Raw genomic sequence first — 20,467 nt, forward strand, 5'->3', positions numbered from 1 at the left:
TATTTTGTTGCGGTGTTGTAATAAATTGTAAACGGCTTTGACTGCGGTCCCGTTGTTATGGTTACTAATTTTATAGACGATAGCGCATTAATTGAGAACGGTAAACAGACAATTTGACGGAACTACTTGTCCAGGTGTCCGTATATCAGGAGTTAATGCACACCCAGCAGCCAATCAGAATCGAGTATTCCCGCAGACCGTGGTATAAAGCTCTATATTTGAAAGGTAATACAATATTCTCATGCTAATCCCTGACTGGGAAGCAGTGAAAGCTTTTCTACACGGTTATGTCTTATGAAGTGCAATAATAACGGGTAATTGACTTTGTGGGCCTGGGCTCCTCAGGCAGACACTGATCCAAAGTGTATTATAGCTCGAATAATTTTTCATCCAAGGCCATCCAAGGCCAAGACCTAGGAATTGGCCTAGGTCTTGCCAGAGGATCAAGTAATCAAAAACAATGAAACCATATTACAATATAAATTAAATATAATAAAAAAGTTGATTTTTAAATCATATTTAATTTGAATATCGTTAAATAGGCCGGCAAAATGCTATTTGATTTCCGGTTAAGCGTAGGCCATGAACGTTTGCCATGACGCTTGGAACTCACTAGATTCCGATCCTTCAGATAGATTATTTATGTTTTATGCAAATTAAAAAATACAATAGCACTAGTTATATAACTATATCACAACATTACACTAAACACTAGATTGGGGTAAACTTTTGTTGGGGGGATTCTGGGGTCACAACCGGGTCAAGGTATGACGAACAGAACACGTGAACTGTGTCGCAGGTCAAATTAAACTCGACCTGAGCAGCGCAGTAACAGCGGCTTCCCCAGCGAACAAAGTGTATTTACATTCCCTAGTAGTGCTAAAGGTAAACCTGGTGGCGGTGAAAATGTGATGTCGACTCATCAATCAATCATCAGCATCAATGAATTTGCTAATTAACTGCTCGATACAGGATGTAAATATTAAAACGCATTTTGTGACCTTCCCCCTGCAGCTGAGTTTGGAGAGAGATGCTGTCCACGGTGCAGCGTGTTCTGGCCAAGCTCGTCTCTCCCATTTGGAGGACGGTGGATTCAGACCAAGAAGACATGTCCATCGGGGCGGGTACATTTCAATCATTTCACACGATTTCTAGAGGAGATGTCCAGACCTAATGTGTTATTTCGCTCAGATTGACTGGCTCGCGCACATACTTTTGTCTGTGTTAGGCCCATCCGCAAGCCGATTAAGAAAATGTGGCGACCACATTACTAGCCATTCTTTCCATGGAGTTTTCCCTATTCCGAAAGAAAGACAGAAACTGTCTCATACACTACAAAAGTATAATTTTGTGAAAACAAATGCACGTCTATGTCCGTGACCAAAACTATCCGTAGAGGTACAATTTTGGTGAATTGATCCCCTTCAATACGATCAGATAAGATTGTATTGAAACAAGTTTCATGCCCTGCCTATAATGGCCGAAACATTTTGGCAACTTTTTAAGAATTCTATTATGATTTAGCCTATTTATTAAAGCTTTTTATTTTAGAAACAATCAGATAATACTTGAATAAACAGGGTTCTCCATGGAGGGAACTGGGGAGTCGGCAATATGCTAACGTCCCCCATGTTTTAGGCCCTTCATCTTTGCCACGTTCATGTTTTTGTGCGCCAGGTTCGGAGGAGGTACGACACCTGCGAAGCAGTGTGGTGACCCAGATCTGCCTGGACTATGGCATGATAGACGACGTGATCTACTTCACCGGCGCCCAGGTGTTGGGCGGCATCCTGCTTCGAGTAGGGGACACCGTTGACGGCATAGCAGTCCGCGACGGGGCCAATGGGGGCTGGAAAGCCCTGAGGGTGAGGGCCCATTTGGATTGGTTTCGGTTGTGTTGAGCGCGTGAATGTTCACTTTGTCAGCCGAGGAACCGAAGGTCATGGTTCGTGCTGGAGATCTAGATATTATGCAGTCACTTGGCACGTTTTTTGACACCCCCACAGTGCCCTGGTCCCAGAAGTGTTGTTTTGTTAGTTCACTGTAAAGCGCTTTCCACTGGCCCTTCCCTTTTGACTCCTACAAAGACTCGGCATGCCTCATAACTCAATATTACCATGATTTAGAGTTGTATTTAAACGTCAATGGCAGAAATACCAAATGAGAAGAGTAGTAGACATGTTTTAAAGTCAGCTGATGGCGTAGTGTAAGTAGCCTGATTGTGTGTTATCTTTATTAAACCGGGTAAGAGTGCTTTTATGCTTATCAGTAGGGTGTGATTTGTAAGCTTCTGATTACTTATGTCACCGAAATGTAAGTGTACATGTGGTTGAGTTGTAAGTTGACCGAATGAACGGCCGTAATCCATTTCACATGATTGCGATACTTGACCAGAAGGTTTGTATTATTTGTCGACTGCTGTGGCTACACAATCTTTTGTCAATCCTCTGAGGTAAAAACGAAACTCTAGAACAGTTTTATATGCATTTGTTTGTTTGGAAGAAAGAGAAAAAACCATATATCGCTGTCGATACAGTAGAGACGTTCAATTACACAAGTGCCAAGCGCTTACAATTGCTAGGTTAACCATTCCCTGTATACAAAATACAGTATAAAATGCTACTTAATTCTAAATACTATTTTCAAGTGCCATAATATTGCCTACCATGATTATTTATAGTCATTGCAACCATGTCTATGATGACTGATCGGCCTCCTAGAATTCACTGGAGGATGAGATACGAATTAAACAGCGAGGTTTGCAACTGTATGCGTCGGTTGGTCTGAGGGCGGTCTAACGGGTCGATGGGTTTAATGATGGTACGCTGTGGATTTCCCCTCACGCGGAGCTATTTAACGGTTTTATTTTTTCAAGTTTGGGGATCAGGATTCGCCGCATCATCTTCATGGTCGTGCTGTGAGCCCGTCTAGTCAGTAAGACGCTGAAAACCTCGTTCCTCTGCCAGCCCTGTCGGGCGTTGGCATGACAAAAATGGTCAAATAAGCCCTCTCAAAAGGGAAAGAAGCCGCATGGCAGATCTGTCAATACCACTTATTTCTTACTTTTCAAACTGATCTCTCGGGTCTGAGGGCTGCTGCTGAGGCAGGCGTCGTCATTGCGTTCCTACGGAGACAGCTGCCAAGTCCACTGGCACTACTTCAGAACAAACATCGATAATAAGAACTTTTGGTTTTGTATGAGGATATTCAATAAAGATAACAATACATGAAACACGGCCATTAAATGCTTTTTGCTAAATCTTTCAAGTTCTTGATTTTGGCTGAACTCGGAATAGGAAATTACCATTGGCATACAATGCAATATCCTCCCTCTCCATATGCACCCAGATTATAGATCGGCACATAATCTTTTGATTTGGAAAATATTTACTGTGTCAAGCTCTTTCTCTTTATTCTCGTCATCGTTCAACTGGGAGTGTATTGATATTGATTTCTTAGGGCTTGTATGTTGACATTACCCGGAAATATCTGTAGTCGATGCTGGTGATATCAATAATATTATCAATAGATCTTATCAATGAAATATTCAAGAATGGTACTATCGGCATTCCAAACGACGCCCCACAGTCACGCCACCCAGCCAGCCGTGCTACGCTAGTTCAAGTCCCACTGATTCACAACCAGTTTAGAGTGGGCTGAACACTGTTATTTCCTATCTGAAAGTCTCCTGTCTACTCACTGGGAGTGGCACTCTCTTACACCTGGGAGCTCTAAAGCCCTTATTGTTAGAGCGGCCAATAATGTTGTTACTCTGTGTTGCAGGTGGAGAAGACCCTGGACACCTGGGAGGGAAATGGCGCGGACTCAGAGTCTGACAGTATGAGACTCCGCCCCCTCATTGGCACGGTGACGTCATTTAGCGGAGACAGCGGCTTAATCAACCAGACAACGTTCTTCCCACGCTACAGTCTCCGGGAAGGTACCGGAACGATTTCCTGTTACTACGCTACACAACGCTTGGAGATTACAAACTATTAATTGATGACGAACGTATCGATTAATATTCTTGGCCTCGGTGTATCGGCAAGCAAACCTTTTTGCGAATTGAACCAAACACGGGTTGTTGTATTATAAGTGCACTATGTGGCATTCTGTTGCGTGTCCTTGAAGCTTAACCCGCTCTTGGACACGGACATCATCAACCATTGGCCAGCCAAAGCGCCACACATCCACACACACCATGCACACCACTCCACCTCTGCTCAGAGTGGAGTGGAAAGTTCACAAACTGGGTACCAGAGACACACACACACACACACACACACACACACACACACACACACCTCTTTCTAACAATTTAGCTCCACTCAATATAATTTAGTTCCACTCAATACCAACCCTTTTACAACCTATTGCCATTCTGAGCGTGTTTGTTACCCGTCCTACTGGTTAGGTTACGAGCCCATGAAGGGGGACTGGGTCCAAGCGCAGTATTTCGTCAACCCGACCCAGTGGGCCAGCCAGGCCCACTCCGTGGCTCCGCTACGCTACCAGCGCTTGGACGAGGTACTGCTTTCCTTCCGAGTCGCAAAAGACAGCAGTGTGTCGCGCCTAGTCTCCCTGCACCCCCCGGCAAATGGGGGGGCCCCCAACGTTCACACTGGGTGTTCTGTCCACGTCACTGTTCTAGACTATTTCTATCTATTTGAGGTGTATGGATATCATTTTCTTGTTTGTATTTAAAGGGATAACCGGTTGGATCCCTGGCGTTGAGCAGCCTCCGCTCAGAAAAGCGCTATATTATCAGCAGTCAGTTTACATGCACTGTTTGCTCGTGAACGCCCCTGGGGGTCCCTCCCTCTGCGCCCCTCCCTCCCCAGGTCCGCGTGTCCAGCGTGTACGGGAGGAGTGGGGTGGTGGACGACACGGTCTTCTTCACCCTGGAGTCTCTGCTGCTGCCCTCCTCCTACAAACCCTCTCCGGGGGACATGGTGAACCTGGTGATGGTGGAGAGTAACCAGTCCTTCTACTCTTGGCGGGCCCTGTGCATGGCCCCCTGCAAACTCAGGTCAGCACAGCCCGTTTTTCCCTGGGTCACGGGATGGACGGTCGGGAGATTCGAGCGCTTTAAAGAAGGCAGAGGGATGCTTGCTCCCGGCGTGCATTCTTACCATTGTTGAGCCCCTGTGGGCTTTCAGTCGTGCTCGATAAAGACTCGACATACTTGTTGCGTGTGCGGGTCTGTTCACTCACTGTCACTGCTTCCCTGCCACAAGGGGGTGCTAGAGCATGCAACATTGAACAAAAATTGATTGAACAGTGGTCAAATTAAGTTTGATTAGCATAATCGAATTGGCGATTATTTTCAATATATCCTATGGGTTGGAATTTATTGGCACCTCACGATTCGATTCCGATTCAAAGGTCAACGATTCGATTCTAAAACAATTATTGATGCATCTCGAAGCTAAATAAATCTTTTATGTACATTTCCATGCTGGATTTTCAAAAATATATATACATCTGAATTTGCTACTCAGAGTTTGCTCATCACTTCCTACTTTTGTGATGATCATATCTAATACTTTATTAGAGAAAAAGCTTTGGTCACAAATATGACTTTCTATGAACAATGCAATAATCAATGCAGCTTGCTTTACAACACACTATGGAAGTAATAATAAACAGATTTAGTTTTCTTTCCTCTCTAATCTTTCTTTTCTATGTCATTAAAGAAAAAGCTGCTCTTAGTCAATTCTAAGAATCAGAACTTGTTGGTCGTTGTTGTGTCTGGCTGTGAGTTTGCGTGCATGCTATGCGTAGGCTGAACCGCAATCGCGTCCAGACAAATCAGATTGGCCAATACACATTGAAAATTAATTAAATAACTTTAAAACTACTGAAATTATCCCTCTGTAGAACAGAATGTTGCAGGAGAACAAATTTAATAATAAATAAAAAAACGATATATACCGGTATATAATTATTTATTTTTTTCGATTATTAACATATCTGAATCGAGATGGAATCGTTCCACACAGAATCGCGATGCATAGAAGATTCGATTTATTTTTCCCACCCATAATCTGTCCTAATCAAATGTATTGTATGTCATTTCATTTGTCATTGATGTAATCCACATATTTTCACGCTAGCAGCTGGAATGGGCCAAACGGAAATCTACTGGAGGCTGAGATCCAGAGTCTCCTGGAAAACAAGGGCTCCCTGGTGGTCTCTGATTTTGGCGACTTTGGCGAGCTGGAGCTGGGGGAGGACAGAACGATGGTGGTGTGGATCCAGTAAGTACTGGTTGAATGTCTTCAACTGTAACACTGAATTCCAGACGTTCTTTTCAATTATTTTTGACCGACATGTATCACTGCCAGAGGCTGCACTCATAGAATGGACACCATGAGTAGAACATGTGCTCTCTAATTAATCCAATTTGTGCTATTGATCATACCCACAACAATAGCAACAACCCATCATTAGCAATGAACGCACATAGTGCATGCAAAACTTGCAGTTGAACAGCCATTGTAATGCTCCCATTGTTACTCTTAAATACAGTAAAAAAAAAAAAAATGCTATGTGGAACACTATTGTGGTAATATTGTTCACTGAATTATAACTCTTATGGCCAGTCTCATCTCATCTCATCTTCGTCCGCTTATCCGGGGTCGGGTCGCGGGGGGAGCAGCTCAAGCAGGGGGCCCCAGACTTCCCTTTCCCGGGCCACATTGACCAGCTCTGACGGGGGGATCCCGAGGCGTTCCCAGGCCAGTGTTGAGATATAATCTCTCCACCTAGTCCTGGGTCTTCCCCGAGGTCTCCTCCCCACTGGACGTGCCTGAAACACCTCCCAAGGGAGGCGCCCAGTGGGCATCCTTGCCAGATGCCCGAACCACCTCTGCTGATGGCCAGTACTTTTATTTTATTTCTTGATTTTATTTTTTAATCCTCTCCAACAGGAACATGGGTTCAGAAACCCAAAGGCTGAAGAGCTGCAAGTTGACGGGCTGGGATTCATCCCAGCAGTTCTCCCTGGTCTCTGACCCTTGTTCCCCCAACGAGAAGGCTCCCAGCAGGCCTACGGCCGGGCAGACGTCCGGCCCCGCGGCCCAGCCCGCCACGGATCAAGTAGAACCTCAAGGGAAAGGAGGTGACGACAAAGAGCTGGGCCAAGGGCGTGGAGAGGCTGGCCTGGAGGGGACTGGGCACGATGCTAGTGGGAAGGATGGGACTTGGAAGGCTGGGACTGGGAAGGCTGGGCAGGACTCTGTGTCTGAAGAGAAGCAGGGAAAGGAGGTGGATATTGCTCCGGGAAAGAGGCTGTCTGTCGTCGTCGGCTGTACCGCTAAGTAAGTCGTTCCCTTAATTATTTGTCGACGTTTAAACGCAGTACAATCGCCATACTGCAATTGGGACCTTTTTGGAACATTTTCCGGCCTGAAAAAAATAAATAAATGCATTATGTGCTGTGACATAATATTGGCATGGTTAAGTATTAAACCATCTCTGTATTGAATTTTACATTTTTTATCAATAGAGGATTGAGTTGTAGCTACAGTTATTGCTAGTACCGTAACTGTCGTCTGATGTTTTCCCTCATCGGGTGGAGCCATATATATTCATATAAGTAATATATATGAATAAAGTTCATTGCTGCAGTGCAAAAGTGACATAGTGCAGGCGAATGTTCATGTCCCGCTCCATCTGCCGGTTGGTTTGACCCAGGAACACGGGCGGGTGCTCCGAGCTGCTCCTGCTGCACTTCCCCTCCTTCACCATCGGGAGGCGCCTGAACGTCGTGGTGAGCCGCCCGGAGGAGCGGCTCCTGCAGCCCAGCACGCCCTACGCCTCCTGCGACATCCGCCTGGCCCCCGACACGACCTCTCGCGTCGTCACGGTTACGGCACCTTACGTCCCCTCAAGGTACGGGGAACGTCCCGAGCACTCGTTTAGCGGCGGACGCTTATACCCGGAGCGACTCGCAAGTGCGGATAAAAAGCAAAAATGGAACTTGAGCTACAATTCCTTTTTTCCAAATGCCGCACAACCTGATTTAGAAGCAGAGTAGCTATAGAAATCAAAGTAGAAGTTCACGTAGTGCTTAATAGTGACCTTACAGATGAAGGAACATTTAAACAATACCCCAAATATGAAGGGACTCGTGCGCTGTCGTGCACTCCCCGCTGTGTGTTTAATAGACGCTGGCCTCCTTTTTAGTGTCATCAAGATTTCTCTTTAACCAGTTTCCTTGACAGAAGAAAAAGGGAAACAAAATCACATCCTCCTAATAATAATAATAATAATACATTTAATTTAGAGGCGCCTTTCAAGACACCCAAGGTCACCTTACAGAGGATATAGTCATCATACATTTTTTTAAAAACAAGACATTGTGGAAAAATAAATAAATAAATAAATAAACATAAGCAATAAGAAATAAATAAAACAAAAACAAGACAAAACAAAACAAAAAAACAATCAAAACAGTGATCAGTTAGACGTTGTGTGCAAGTTTGAACAGGTGAGTTTTGAGTTGTGACTTGAAGGTTGTAATGGTGTCTAATGCCTGTGAGTGAGTGATTGAGTGAATCAATGAGTTCTTCCTCCTGCGCTCTCCGGCTTGTGTCTGAGGAGCTCGTGTGTCTGTGGTCTCCTCTCAGGCTCACCAAGCGGCGGCTGCCCAACTTCTTGGGCAGCTACCCGGTGCCCCAGGCCGTGAGGGAGTGCGTGGAGGCCAAGAGAGACGTGCTGGTGGTGCAGCCCTGTCTGGGAGAGGTGAGGCTGGGGTGCGGGGGCACAGGGGAGTGGGGGGGCGAGGCCCAGAGAGACCCAGAGAGACGTGCTGGTAATGCATCCCTGTCTGGGAGAGGTGAGGCTGGGGTGCGGGGGTACAGGGGAGTGGGGGCGAGACCCAGAGAGACGTGCTGGTAATGCATCCCTGTCTGGGAGAGCCGAGGCTTTTGAAAAGTAATGATTATATATAATAATAATAATGTAAAGGCACTAAGACAAAATGTTATTAGTTTTTGCTTTTCAGAAGTTGCGAGTCAACTCAAAATCATAGAAGTTAAGAATGTTACGAAAGTTTTGTTAACGTGAATTGATCAGTTCCCCCCCCCCCTTGACCCCAATCCTGACCTTACCCCCCGCTGGTCCCCAGGTGCTGGCAGCCTCCAACATGCGCGCCCGCTTCGACATGCTGCTGTGGCTGGAGGAGCTGCAGGCGGAGGGCGAGCTGAAGGAGTTCTCCATCACCGCGGCCGTGCTCCGCAAGGGGGTCCAGTACCTCCACCTGGACATCCCGGGCCTGGCCGAGGGCCGGCCCAGCCTGTTCGTAGGTGAGGCGGAGGGGGGTAGAATCAGACACCCGTGCACGGTAGGGACAGGGGGGAAAAAATGGGGATTCGCATAGAGATCGAAAAATCGAATCCTCTATGATTCAGAATTTATTCACTTGCTTTTTGTTTTAACTTTGTTTAATAGATCTCCTTGTTTTTTAGTTTTATCTTTGTATTGACAAAACCCTTTTCAAATATAAAAACTAAATAATGATTTGACTATCTTGGGTGGACTTGAGTAGAGGCTGAAATTGGCACCTCTATCTACTAAATGGAAACTGATTGCGACCGAGATTTCAAAACGAATCTTGAGATGCCAGATATTCAAACCCCAACTGCATGCATGTTTATAGTTTCTAAAACTTGAGTAGTAATTACCTTGGTGAGATGTTTACGTCCTGCTTCACAGGGGACAGGATTGCGCTGAAGGAGCCCCAGTGTAACGGCGTGACGACGGAGTACATCGCCCTCGTCAACGAGGTAGAGGCCGTGTTCCTCAACGTGTGAAGGTTTCCTCTTCATGGAGGTGGATCTCTGAGAGTGATGTATCAACGTGTCGGCCCGTAGATCCACGAGGAGGAAGTGAGCTTGAGGGTGAACGCAGAACTGCGGCAGCGCTATCAGGGAGAGCCGCTGGACGTTGAGTTCACCTATAACAGGTAAGGCAGGGGGGTCGGTCTGGTGGTCAGGGGGTTTGACCAACGGATTCCTGGGTTTGATCGCCAATGTCTTCTCTGCCTACCTGTAGACAATGTTGAGTAAGATGCCTAGCCCAGTCTCCTCCCTACCGACTTGAGTCGGAATTCAATGCAAGTGAACATATAGCTAAACGGTATTGTTCAATTATAATCGAACAACAACGATAATAACGTTCATGGGTGTCGTCGACTACGATTTTTTTACGAAGTCAAGTTGGATTCGTCAGGCCAGACCCATCATCATTGAATCATAAAAACATAAAAACTTTAACCACTAAAAGATCCTGGCTGCTGTCCTTTGTTATAAAAAAGGGTCAATCCTTGATTGGATTCCCTCGTTTGTTGTTTTTGTTTTTATTTTTTCCTTGCTGAATTAAATGATCTGACTTCATTTCCAGGATAACCATGAGAAGGTGCCACCATGCCCTGGAGCAGGCCAGGCACTTTGGAAGGGGTAGGTGACCGTTCCACCTGGAATGTGCGGCCATACCGCCTACGGCTTCCACATTAAGCAGAGCACTTCAGTCATTGGTGGCCCATGCGTGACTAAATGCTTAAAGTCGCAAAGTGTGAGACTGAGCCCCTCCGTTAGTTGATGGGAGACCTGGTTGAAGACGGAATTAAAAAAAACACAGAATTAAATGACTAAGTGAGCTTCGTGAAATGTTGTACATTGCGACATTAATATTAAGTCTTTCAACATAGGAAAACTGTAGTAAAGCGCTAAACCTTAATTTCATAGTATGTAACACACAACAGGCTACTCAATGGATGTCAACATGCAGAATGGATTGCTTCATCGATCTCTATCATTTAGTGTGTCTTTATACAGAACAGGTGTTTTCCTTTATATACCACTCATCGTGTTGTAGCGCACCGACTGCATGTTTTTCCTGAATCCCCCCCCCCCCCCCCCCCCCCCCCTCTCTAGTTCTGTTCCCAACGGAGGTCATCCTCCAGGCGAGCCAGTGGACCGGGAGGTGGCTAGAGGAGCCAGGCAAGGAGGAGAGTGAGGTGACGGGCCCGTTGTAGCATGTAGCTAAAAGCCAGGTGTTTGTTACCAAGGCCTTCACTAATGTGGATATAGACTAGCCTCCGCTTTGGGTTTTGATTCAATACTAAAGCATTATTTTTTTTGTACGAATTAGCCTTTTTTTAAGATGCTTTTCCACATTGATTTATCTGAAAACACTGGTCTTGCTGTGTGGCCAGGCAAAAAAAAAAGGGTGTTGATTTGTTAAGTGATGCAGTCATCTGCCGCCAGTTAATGTGGTCTGCACGTGTCGTGATTTGAAAAGAGCATGTATGCGTTTCCCTGCTTCAATGTGGAAGCGAAGTGTTTAGTAAACGGTGGAAACTAATGGCTGGAAAGCCTTTGACAGGAAAGCAGTGTTGTTACATTTGAACAGTGCGTCATGGCCACAGCCTATCGGTGTTGCTGACATGTAGTGACTGTGTTTGGCCACTAGGTGATGATGGCGGAACACCATGACAAGGTGTCCGGTGTCTCTGTCGACATGAAGTCCAAGGCCACTCAAACCAAAGGTATTTGGGCTGCTGAATTGAAAGCATGCCATTTCCAAATAATAATCAATTAAATGAGTACAACACAGTTTACCCTCACATCATCGCAACAATCTCGTTGTACCGCATAATTGATCGATAAAACACTCAGACTTCAAACCCTTCATCTCACCGGAGCTTGGCATGTCACATGACCTGTAAAGTAAACCAAAGTGAAGCCGCGTCTCTTGTTCCGCTCCGAGGCGGGGGGATGCCGAGCAAAGCCGTGCCCACCGAGGGCAGCTTCTTCAACCCCCTGCTCAACACCTCGCAGAGGGAGGCCGTGAGGAGGGTCCTGGCTGGGGAGTGCCGGCCCACCCCTTACATTCTGTTCGGACCCCCCGGGACGGGCAAGACCATCACCCTCATAGAGGCCGTACTGCAGGTGATGTTCACGTGTTCCATGTTGTTGCTGCATTGTAGTAATTTAGCAGAAATATTTTTTCTACCATTGAGGATGAGAACTGTCTCTAAATAACTACTGGAGAGTGCCGTCTAGTACTATATTGGGACCTATAATACTAGGTGCATAGGTGCTGTTTAGCATTGTATAGTTAGTATTGTCCCTTTATGTAGGAAATCACTGTTTTGAGTGCATTGATTGTTGGTCACTATGGATAAAAAATATCAAATGTGTTAAATGAATAGGATTAGTTATATAAAAAGTACTGTATACTTTCCTGCGTTATATCTCTCATTTATACGTTTATTTTAGATCCATGTAATTTTTCCTTTTTATAATAGAGTATAGATTCCTTTGTTGTCGTGTGACACCAACTGCCCGGTCTGACTGTGGTTGCTGTGTTTCCCGCCTCCAAGGTGTACCACTTTGTTCCCAGTAGCCGCGTGCTGGTGTGCACCCCCTCCAACAGCGCCGCGGACCTCGTCTGCGTCCGCCTGCACCACAGTGGCTACCTACATGTGGCCAGTTTGGCGCGCATCAACGCCTCCTGCAGGCAAGAAGAGGTATAACAGGAGAATTCGGTTTTTAAAACAAAGTGGATTTTCTCTTGTTCTTCATCCTAAAGTGTGTGTGTGGATAAAGCCGAGCTACACAAGGAAAGGATTACTATTGAGTTATAAGGAAGGTAGATTACTGTTAGGGACGATTTGACATGTGTTCTGTATTTGTGATTCATGTCGTTTAGAGCTGGTAGTGGTTCTGCATTTTGCTCGAGGCAGACTATAGGCTTTGGGTTGGAACCTAGAACCGATAGGCTAGGCGTCGAATACCCTAATCACTATCCACTGCCATGATATTGAAAACGTCCTTCTGTAATCCTTAAATTCATCTTCCTGAACCATACTTACCATTTCAGAGCTCGACCACTTCAGCCTGATTTGGCCTTTTTATTCGTAGTTCTTTGTTGTACATTAGTCTATGGATTATATAAGACGTGTCAAAAGTTTATATAAACTGTTACTATAATTCTTCTTACCTTAAAGATGGCTCGAAAGTAAATTAACTTTTCACACAAAAAAGTTCACTAAAGCAATCGTATTGACATATTTAAGGTGGCCGTTGTGTTGTGGTGGGTGCCCCTCACACTGTTCCCCGATTCTCCCGATTTAAAAGAATAAAAGGTCCATTGACCTCTGCGTGACCCTCTGCTTCTGCCCAGTCCATCCCCGAGGTGCTGCGGCCGTACTCGAAGGCCGGGGAGGACGTCCGCCAGGCCGCCTTCCACAGGATCGTGGTCACCACCTGCTCCAGCGCCGGCATGCTCCACCACATAGGACTGCAGTAAGGACCCCCCCCCCCCCCCAGTGCTGGGGCTACTCGAGTTTAGGGGGATAATATCCCAGTCACGATTATTTGGTCAATTTTGAAATCACGATTTTATTTTTTGTTCGGAAACGTGATGCATTTATTCTGCGTTTCTCTCCGGAAAGAAAATCTAAAATGAGATCTTAGAAATTTGTCCTTAAAAAAATACACACAATTTTCAAATGGAAAAATAGAAAATGGTGTACAAATATGTATCCAGCTGAACCAATTTCTATAAAACATTGAATAAATAAAATAAATGTCCTAAAAAAATTAAAAATAGTTTCAACACGATTATATTAGTTTGGAGAGCGTTTGACGAAAAAAAATCGAAATCACAATGAAAATGTGATTCATTGCACAGCCTAACCTATCGCTACGCTAACCCCCGCTCTAGGGGGGCACAGGGCTCCACAGGCCTCACTCCAGGGGCCAAGGGGGTCCTCGGGCCCTCGGCCGCTGCGCTCGCCCCTCTGCAGTGACTCCCTGGGGTTTGTCTCCGCAGAGTCGGACACTTCACCCACGCCTTCCTGGACGAGGCCGGCCAGGCCACGGAGCCCGAGGCCCTCATACCACTGACGCTGGTCTCCGAGAAGGACGGACAAGTCTGCACTCACTCACTCACTCACTCACTCACTCACTCACTCACTCACTCACTCACTCACTCACTCACTCACTCACTCACTCAAATACATGGTCTCTGTCTTTTTCCCTCTCTCTCTCTCTCTCTCTCTCTCTCTCACTCACTCACTCACTCACTCACTCACTCACTCACTCACTCACTCACTCACTCACTCACTCACTCACTCACTCACTCACTCACTCACTCACTCACTCACTCACTCACTCACCCTCTCTCTCACTCTCACCCTCACTCACTCAAACTGTCACTCACTCACTGTCTCTCTCATACACGGTCTTGCTCTCTCATTTACAATCATCTCACCATCATCTTCTGCGAAGCAGGAGAATAGTTTGTTTTGGTGGGCTGGGTTATCAATCAGGGTGCTTAATGTAAACACGTGGTCTTTGTCGCTCTACTTGCGTGGATCTATAACGCGTCTGACGTGACCACCCCTCATCCAGATAGTGCTGGCTGGAGACCCCTGCCAGCTGGGGCCCGTGGTGAAGTCCAACCTGGCCACGGCGTTCGCCCTGGGGATGTCCATGCTGGAGCGGCTGATGGCCAACCCACTCTACTGCAGGGCAGAGTGGGGCTACAACCCCTTAATGGTGGGTGCAAAGAAGAACATGTTTTAGGAAGGTGTTTATTCATTAATGACCTCCACTTTAAAAACGTCAAGCAACCATCACTTACTAAAGAAGCACTAAATGATCCAATTGAACAAATAACACATAACTCGAAGTGGAAGAGCAGGTTGACTGGTAACCAGAAGGTTGCTAGTTCAATCCTCGGCTCCTCCCTGAGCAAAACATTCACCCTTACTGCTCTCAACGCGCTGGCCGTTGCCTTGCATGGTTGACTCCACCGTCAATGTTTCAATGTTTGTGTGAACCTTTGCAAGTCGCTTTGCTTCAAATGTAATGTAAATGTAATCTGCATGGTTCTCCAGTTCAGACAATGACGACGTCAATCATCCCAAATACGAGTCAATGTGTTGAATCTTTTTACGGCCTCAGGTGACGAAGCTGATGTACAACTACCGCTCCCACGAGGCCTTGCTGAGGCTCCCGTCTAAGCTCTTCTACCACGGAGAGCTGTGCGTGCGGGCCCCCAAGTCTGTGGTCAACTCCCTCTGCGACTGGAAGCGCCTCCCCACCAAGGGCTTCCCGCTTCTGTTCCACGGAATCAGGGTGAGGGCTCTGGAGCAGGACAGACAGGGAACCCCTGTTCTGTGCTAGACTGCTGGCCCGGCCTTAAAGGGCCAGTGAACCCCAAAACTTTTTCTTATTTTTTATTATGATTGTCATCATAATAATCAATGCCGTTTTATCACAGTTGCTCAAATAAGACCCTTTCTTTTTTTTTCTTTTTGGAAAACCAGGGAGACTGGCAAAAAATATTGTTTGCCAGTCTCCCCAAAACACATGTAGTATAGACTTTAAATCTCAGTGTTTGAATTCCAGCTGTTAAAGGTTCACTGGCATTTTAATGCAGCTCTGTTATGCTAGGCCCTCCGGGCGAACTAAAGATCCACCGATGTCTCTGCCCAAGGGAACGGAGATGCGGGAGGGGGCAAACCCGTCGTGGTTCAACCCAGGGGAGGCGGTGCAGGCCATGCTGTACTGCTGCCAGCTGGTCAAGAGGCTCTACAACCCAATCAGCCCCGCCGACATAGGCATCATCGCCCCCTACAGGAAACAAGTGAGAAGACAGTCTATTAATTATTGTTTTCAATACAGGGAGCCAATTTTGACCCTGTCCACATCATGCCCTGAAAACTTAAGACACTAGCTGTGTTTGAATTCGTTCCGTTTCACGGATATAGTGCACCATATAGGGTGCTCGCCATTTTGTAGTGGTGTTCGAATTCACAGTGGTTAACTTCATGCACTATGTGCACTTAAAATACCCAAAATTTGAGTGTACATATGATGTTCCCTACATGTTACTCCCGTATACCACAATGCAATGCGGTCGTGTTTTTCCGGAGGAGAAGAAGAAGCTGAATAACCGCGAAAAACGAATACATTTAATGATGGAGTCTCCGGCTTTCGTTTAGAAATTTTATTTGGGAGTTAACATGGAAAATGTAACATTCAAAATTAATAAAAAAAACCTTGATCAAGGAAATGTAACATTTAACATCAATACATCCTCCTGCTTTCCTCGTGAGTGCCTGGTTTGTTCACATGATGTGGGCGCATCTGTCTGCGTCACACAAATACCCGGCACATTTATTGACGCAAATGACGTTTAGGAATGTTCAGCGTAGTGTCCGAATTCTCGTTTGTTCGTTCCCTGTATAGTGCACTATATCATGAACATTATATCGGGAATAGTGAGTAAGTGAATAGGGAACGATTTCGAACACAGCTACTGAGTCAAACGTTTTCTGTGCATGCAAACATTTACAGCTTCTTCTTTTCTTATTTTGCCGTTGGGCACAAAATGCCTTTGGTCAGACACTAGAGGTCACTGTTTCCAAATTCCTCCACTTGGGAGTGCCAGTTTTTGATGGACACGCAGCTTTAGCTTGGACAGAAGGCCAAAATGGATTTGTTTTAAGCTGTGTCTGCTTTCGTGTTGGCATGGCCTTAATGGAAGGCTATTTAAAAGAAGCTCATGACTCTCTTTGCTGTACCCTTCTCTGGACTCTTTATTTCCGTAACATGGTTGCTGCAGAGCTACCTGTCTGGAGCTTTATTATCATTCTTTAGTTTTTATGAATATTTTAGTTTTTATTTGCGTCCAAATTATATTTAAATGGCACACTTCGAGATTCTGAGGGGAATGAGGGAACACTTATTTTTATGCCACTTGACAAGTTGGAGCAGATGAGTTGCTGTTATTTCTTTAACTTTATATCATTGGTCTAAAATTGTAATCAGCCATCTCTTCCCTGCACCCCCTTCCACCAGTCTGAGAAGATCCGTACCCTGATGGGCCGGGTGGGTCTGTCGGACATCAAGGTGGGGTCTGTGGAGGAGTTCCAGGGACAGGAGTTCCTGGTTATCATTCTGTCCACGGTGAGACTCTGGCTAGGGCCGACCCAGCACTAGAACTAGTCACTCTTCATCCTAGTCTACGGCTCAGGTAAGGGTCGTCTGCGTAGTCCAGTAAAAACCAACGGAAGTGATGCTATCTGGGAGAAATAGAAAATAGTATGAAGGTGTAAAGCATCTAGGTGTGATGGGCCCATGGTGTGCTGATAGAAAACCACATGGTGTGCTGATTTTACAACTAGACCAGCATACCAAGAAAAAACATGGAACCTATGTGTGTTTTAAATATTTTGGCAACGTAACGATTATCTTTACACTGCTATGTGTTGAGAATACGTTTTTGTCATGTACCATGTAGCAAACGGACTAACGGAATCACAGGTGACGAGGAGTAGTTGAGTTCATTGCAGCGCACACAATGTACTGGGTTACCAGCTAACCCAGCCAATTAAATTTCAACACGGCACGGTCATTCCATACATAACATGAAGTAAATGTATGCAATGATTTTTTTTTTTTTATCCAATTAGCAGTAGTCGTCCATGGGCCCCAGTTGCGACATCAAAACATTAAAAGAGTAAAACGCCCGCCGCCACTGGTCTTTACTTATTCCTCGTACATTCATTATAACGTAGGTGCGCTCAAACGAGTCGGTGCTGGGGGAAGACCTCCAGAACATTCTGGGCTTCCTGTCCAACCCCAAACGTTTCAATGTGGCCATCACGCGGCCCAAAGCCCTGCTCATAATCATCGGCAACCCCCACATTCTGGTTAAGGTAAGTGCAGTCTGCGATACCGTATGTACATTTCTGTTTTTAAATACATTTTATCCTGTATTTATTATATTTAATTCTGAGGTGGAAATGGCAATGTATACACATCCACGATAGTCTAGGGTCGAGGGGCTTTGAACCCCATAGTTTCAACCTTCTGGGTTTGAACCGCAGTGTCTGCAGTAGGGTTGCCGCGGTGTGGACATTTTCACACCGAGTAATACGCTTGTGTCAACACCGGTATTACCGGTATAAACGGTATTAACTTTGAAACTATAGGTCAACCGCCATCTTCTCCGTCAACTCTCCTCTCACACTCGGTGACAGCGGCTGGCAGCGCGCCAATTCTCGGCGTCTTATAACGTTCTATATATAATAGCATAATATAATTTTATGTATCATAATATCACGGCCAAAAGCTCTGCGCGCCTCCGGATGGCCGTAGCGCGGGGAGCTCACGTAGGGATTGGGCTTCGCGGGGTTTGTTTACTGGCGTTGCTATTGTTACCGGTCTTGTAAGGAAGCACGTCAATTCTCGGCGCAACAATTCTCCCGCACAGAGCAGAACTGTGGCCTATTCTACGCATTTTAATTTTCTTAATTATAATTATATTATTCATTTTTACTGAATTTGTTTTTTATTACTTAAAAAAATAAAATAAAATCTGTGTTTCTGGTGTGCAACACCGAGTAATCGGTGTTGGCCTCAACACCGGTAATACCGTATACCGCGGCAACCCTAGTCTGCAGGTCTACCCGCCTTGGCTTCCTTGATTGAGCCAGAGACCCTTAGTCCTGCTGATTTCAGACCTGTCAAAAACCAAACCACTGAAGGGTCTTTGGATGAAAATGTGTGGGGGCGTGTGTTTATTTTCCCTCCAGGACCTTTGCTTTCGCACCTTACTACAGTACTGCTTTGACAACGGGGCGTTCATCGGCTGCGACCCACCGTCCTCTCTGCGGTCCTCTCGCAGGTGCTCCGGCTGATTGGCTGTCGGCTCGGCCTTGTTTGTTGTTGTTGTTGTAACAGGGTTTCCGCGGTTCCTTAAAGAGTGTACAATCCAATAATCTAAATCGAATGCCTGTCTTAAATACAATTTTTACAGTTCCTAAAAAAATATTGGAAGTTAAGATTACATTTTCTACAGCTTTCCGAAATATCCTGTGTACTTACTTTTGCCAGTATGCACTTAAAGGGTATTCAAATGCTATTCATAATGACCTTTAAAGGGCTGAAGTCTTGCATTTAAGTCGTTGAATCCTGCAGAAACCATGTGTATAGGTTCATGTTATTCATCTAGGGTAGGCACCTTTCAGATACCAGCTTTAGTCAGCTAGATTTTGAAAGTGTATAACGGAATGAATCCCACCCTTCCAGGGCTCCAGAATCACTCCAGAGCCACTCCTCCCAAACACATAGCTCAAGCAATAGGTCTACCTAGCCTACCTTATCTACTTACCTAGGTAGGCAGACAGGTAGACCGTCAAATTGTTGGAGGGGCGTATTTCAGGCCTACGACAACCGCAGACGCCAGTTACTTGGTTTTGTTCGTCAGAGCATATCATTGATTACTGTTAGGATCAAAAATATGAAGAAAAATGCTTTCCACAAATATGCCATGCATGCAAATGTGTTGAGGCTTCGGTTGGACTTGCAGGGTATCCATTGATCCGTTCAGAAAGAGAATTACTGATCAAATAATAATTTATTTACAAGGGGCATTGGATGCTGATGATTCAGCCAAATATTTATGCTGACATGAACCCAATGAAACTAACTAGTTCACATATATTTAAAGTTCAATATTTGCTTTGATTGGTCTGATGTGCATTATTTATAATGCATGAATTTATTTTGTATAAATTAAAAACATAACATTTGTTTTGTAGGAATGTGGATAAGGACGAGAAGCCAGAAGGAAACGGGCCACATGAGGAATGACCGACACCTCTTCCTCCCCTTTACTTTAATCACTACATCTTATTTTGCACTTGCATGTTCATTTTCCATTCCAAATAAGTGCTTTGTGATGAATGTGGACGACTTTTAAACCGAACATTATTCAACCATAACGGAATTGCAAAATAAATATATCAACTGGCTTTGAAATCACACTGAACTCTTGCTTGAATTTTTTGCTGTGTGTGTGCGTAAACCCCCTCAATCAATTCTATACATGCTAGTAGCTCACTGAATGAATGAGGGGAAGCCATATCAGTTTCACTATTATTTCACGTGAGCCTGGACCTTGGAGCGGATTCACAGATGTTTTTCGTGTGTGTGTGAAGCAGAGGGCCGTGTATAGGGCCGTCTGCTCAGCCCGGCTTGGCAGCGTCTGCCCCCGGCCCGCCCCGGAGACTGGATGTGACAATTGAGGGCTGATGACAGTCTGCAGAGGGGACTGTCAGCCTTTCTGGAGCCCCAGGGGGTGGGTGGCTAGCTGGGTGGGGATAGACAGACATGGTGAAGGGACGATGTAAAAGGGGCAAATGGGATTCAAATGGAAAGGAGGAGGGGGGTAGACGGCTTTTATCTATACCCCCCCCCCCCCCCCCCCCCCCCCAACCTACTCCACATATATGTGAAGTCATCTACTCAGAATGGGGTACCATCTTTGATGTGGTGGTCCAGGTGCTGTATGTCTGTTAAAAGGAGAAGCCTGTACAATATGGTTTATGTTTCTTAAGGAGCGAAATATGAAGACAGTATAGCCCCTAGCCGTATCT

At 45.6% G+C, this 20,467-nt stretch overlaps 1 protein-coding gene across 3 annotated transcripts; it reads left to right on the forward strand.

The window, feature by feature from the left end:
- The first annotated feature begins 603 nt into the window (after window positions 1–603).
- mov10l1 (Mov10 like RNA helicase 1) lies at window positions 604–19,855 on the forward strand. Of its 3 annotated transcripts, none has more exons than XM_030365064.1 (27): window positions 605–885; window positions 1,015–1,124; window positions 1,678–1,865; window positions 3,784–3,940; window positions 4,415–4,527; window positions 4,842–5,029; window positions 6,117–6,260; window positions 6,933–7,322; window positions 7,699–7,896; window positions 8,634–8,748; window positions 9,134–9,311; window positions 9,721–9,791; window positions 9,879–9,970; window positions 10,408–10,463; window positions 10,941–11,023; window positions 11,479–11,554; window positions 11,776–11,957; window positions 12,392–12,538; window positions 13,195–13,316; window positions 13,846–13,945; window positions 14,427–14,573; window positions 14,982–15,155; window positions 15,517–15,666; window positions 16,884–16,991; window positions 17,603–17,743; window positions 18,623–18,714; window positions 19,631–19,855. In XM_030365064.1, exons 2-27 carry the CDS (start codon window positions 1,031–1,033, stop codon window positions 19,680–19,682), a joined length of 3,558 nt encoding a protein of 1,185 aa, XP_030220924.1. In that variant the 5' UTR covers window positions 605–885; window positions 1,015–1,030; the 3' UTR covers window positions 19,683–19,855. The 3 variants fall into 3 exon arrangements, with proteins under 3 accessions (XP_030220927.1, XP_030220924.1, XP_030220925.1); XM_030365065.1 differs by having other exon boundaries at window positions 606–885; window positions 6,120–6,260; XM_030365067.1 differs by lacking the exon at window positions 18,623–18,714 and having other exon boundaries at window positions 604–885.
- The last annotated feature ends 612 nt before the right edge of the window (window positions 19,856–20,467 follow it).

Source organism: Gadus morhua, chromosome 9, assembly GCF_902167405.1.
Source record: "Gadus morhua chromosome 9, gadMor3.0, whole genome shotgun sequence".
NCBI lineage: Eukaryota > Metazoa > Chordata > Actinopteri > Gadiformes > Gadidae > Gadus > Gadus morhua.

What these genes read in the sequence shown, in the direction of transcription:
- mov10l1 (XM_030365064.1), top strand. Translation starts at nt 1,031, where the DNA reads ATGCTGTCCACGGTGCAGCGTGTTCTGGCCAAGCTCGTCTCTCCCATT. An exon ending in CCGGCCCAGCCTGTTCGTAG is followed by an intron (nt 9,312 to 9,720) that starts GTGAGGCGGAGG and finishes CCTGCTTCACAG; the next exon opens with GGGACAGGATTGCGCTGAAG. An exon ending in ACCCCCACATTCTGGTTAAG is followed by an intron (nt 17,744 to 18,622) that starts GTAAGTGCAGTC and finishes TTTTCCCTCCAG; the next exon opens with GACCTTTGCTTTCGCACCTT.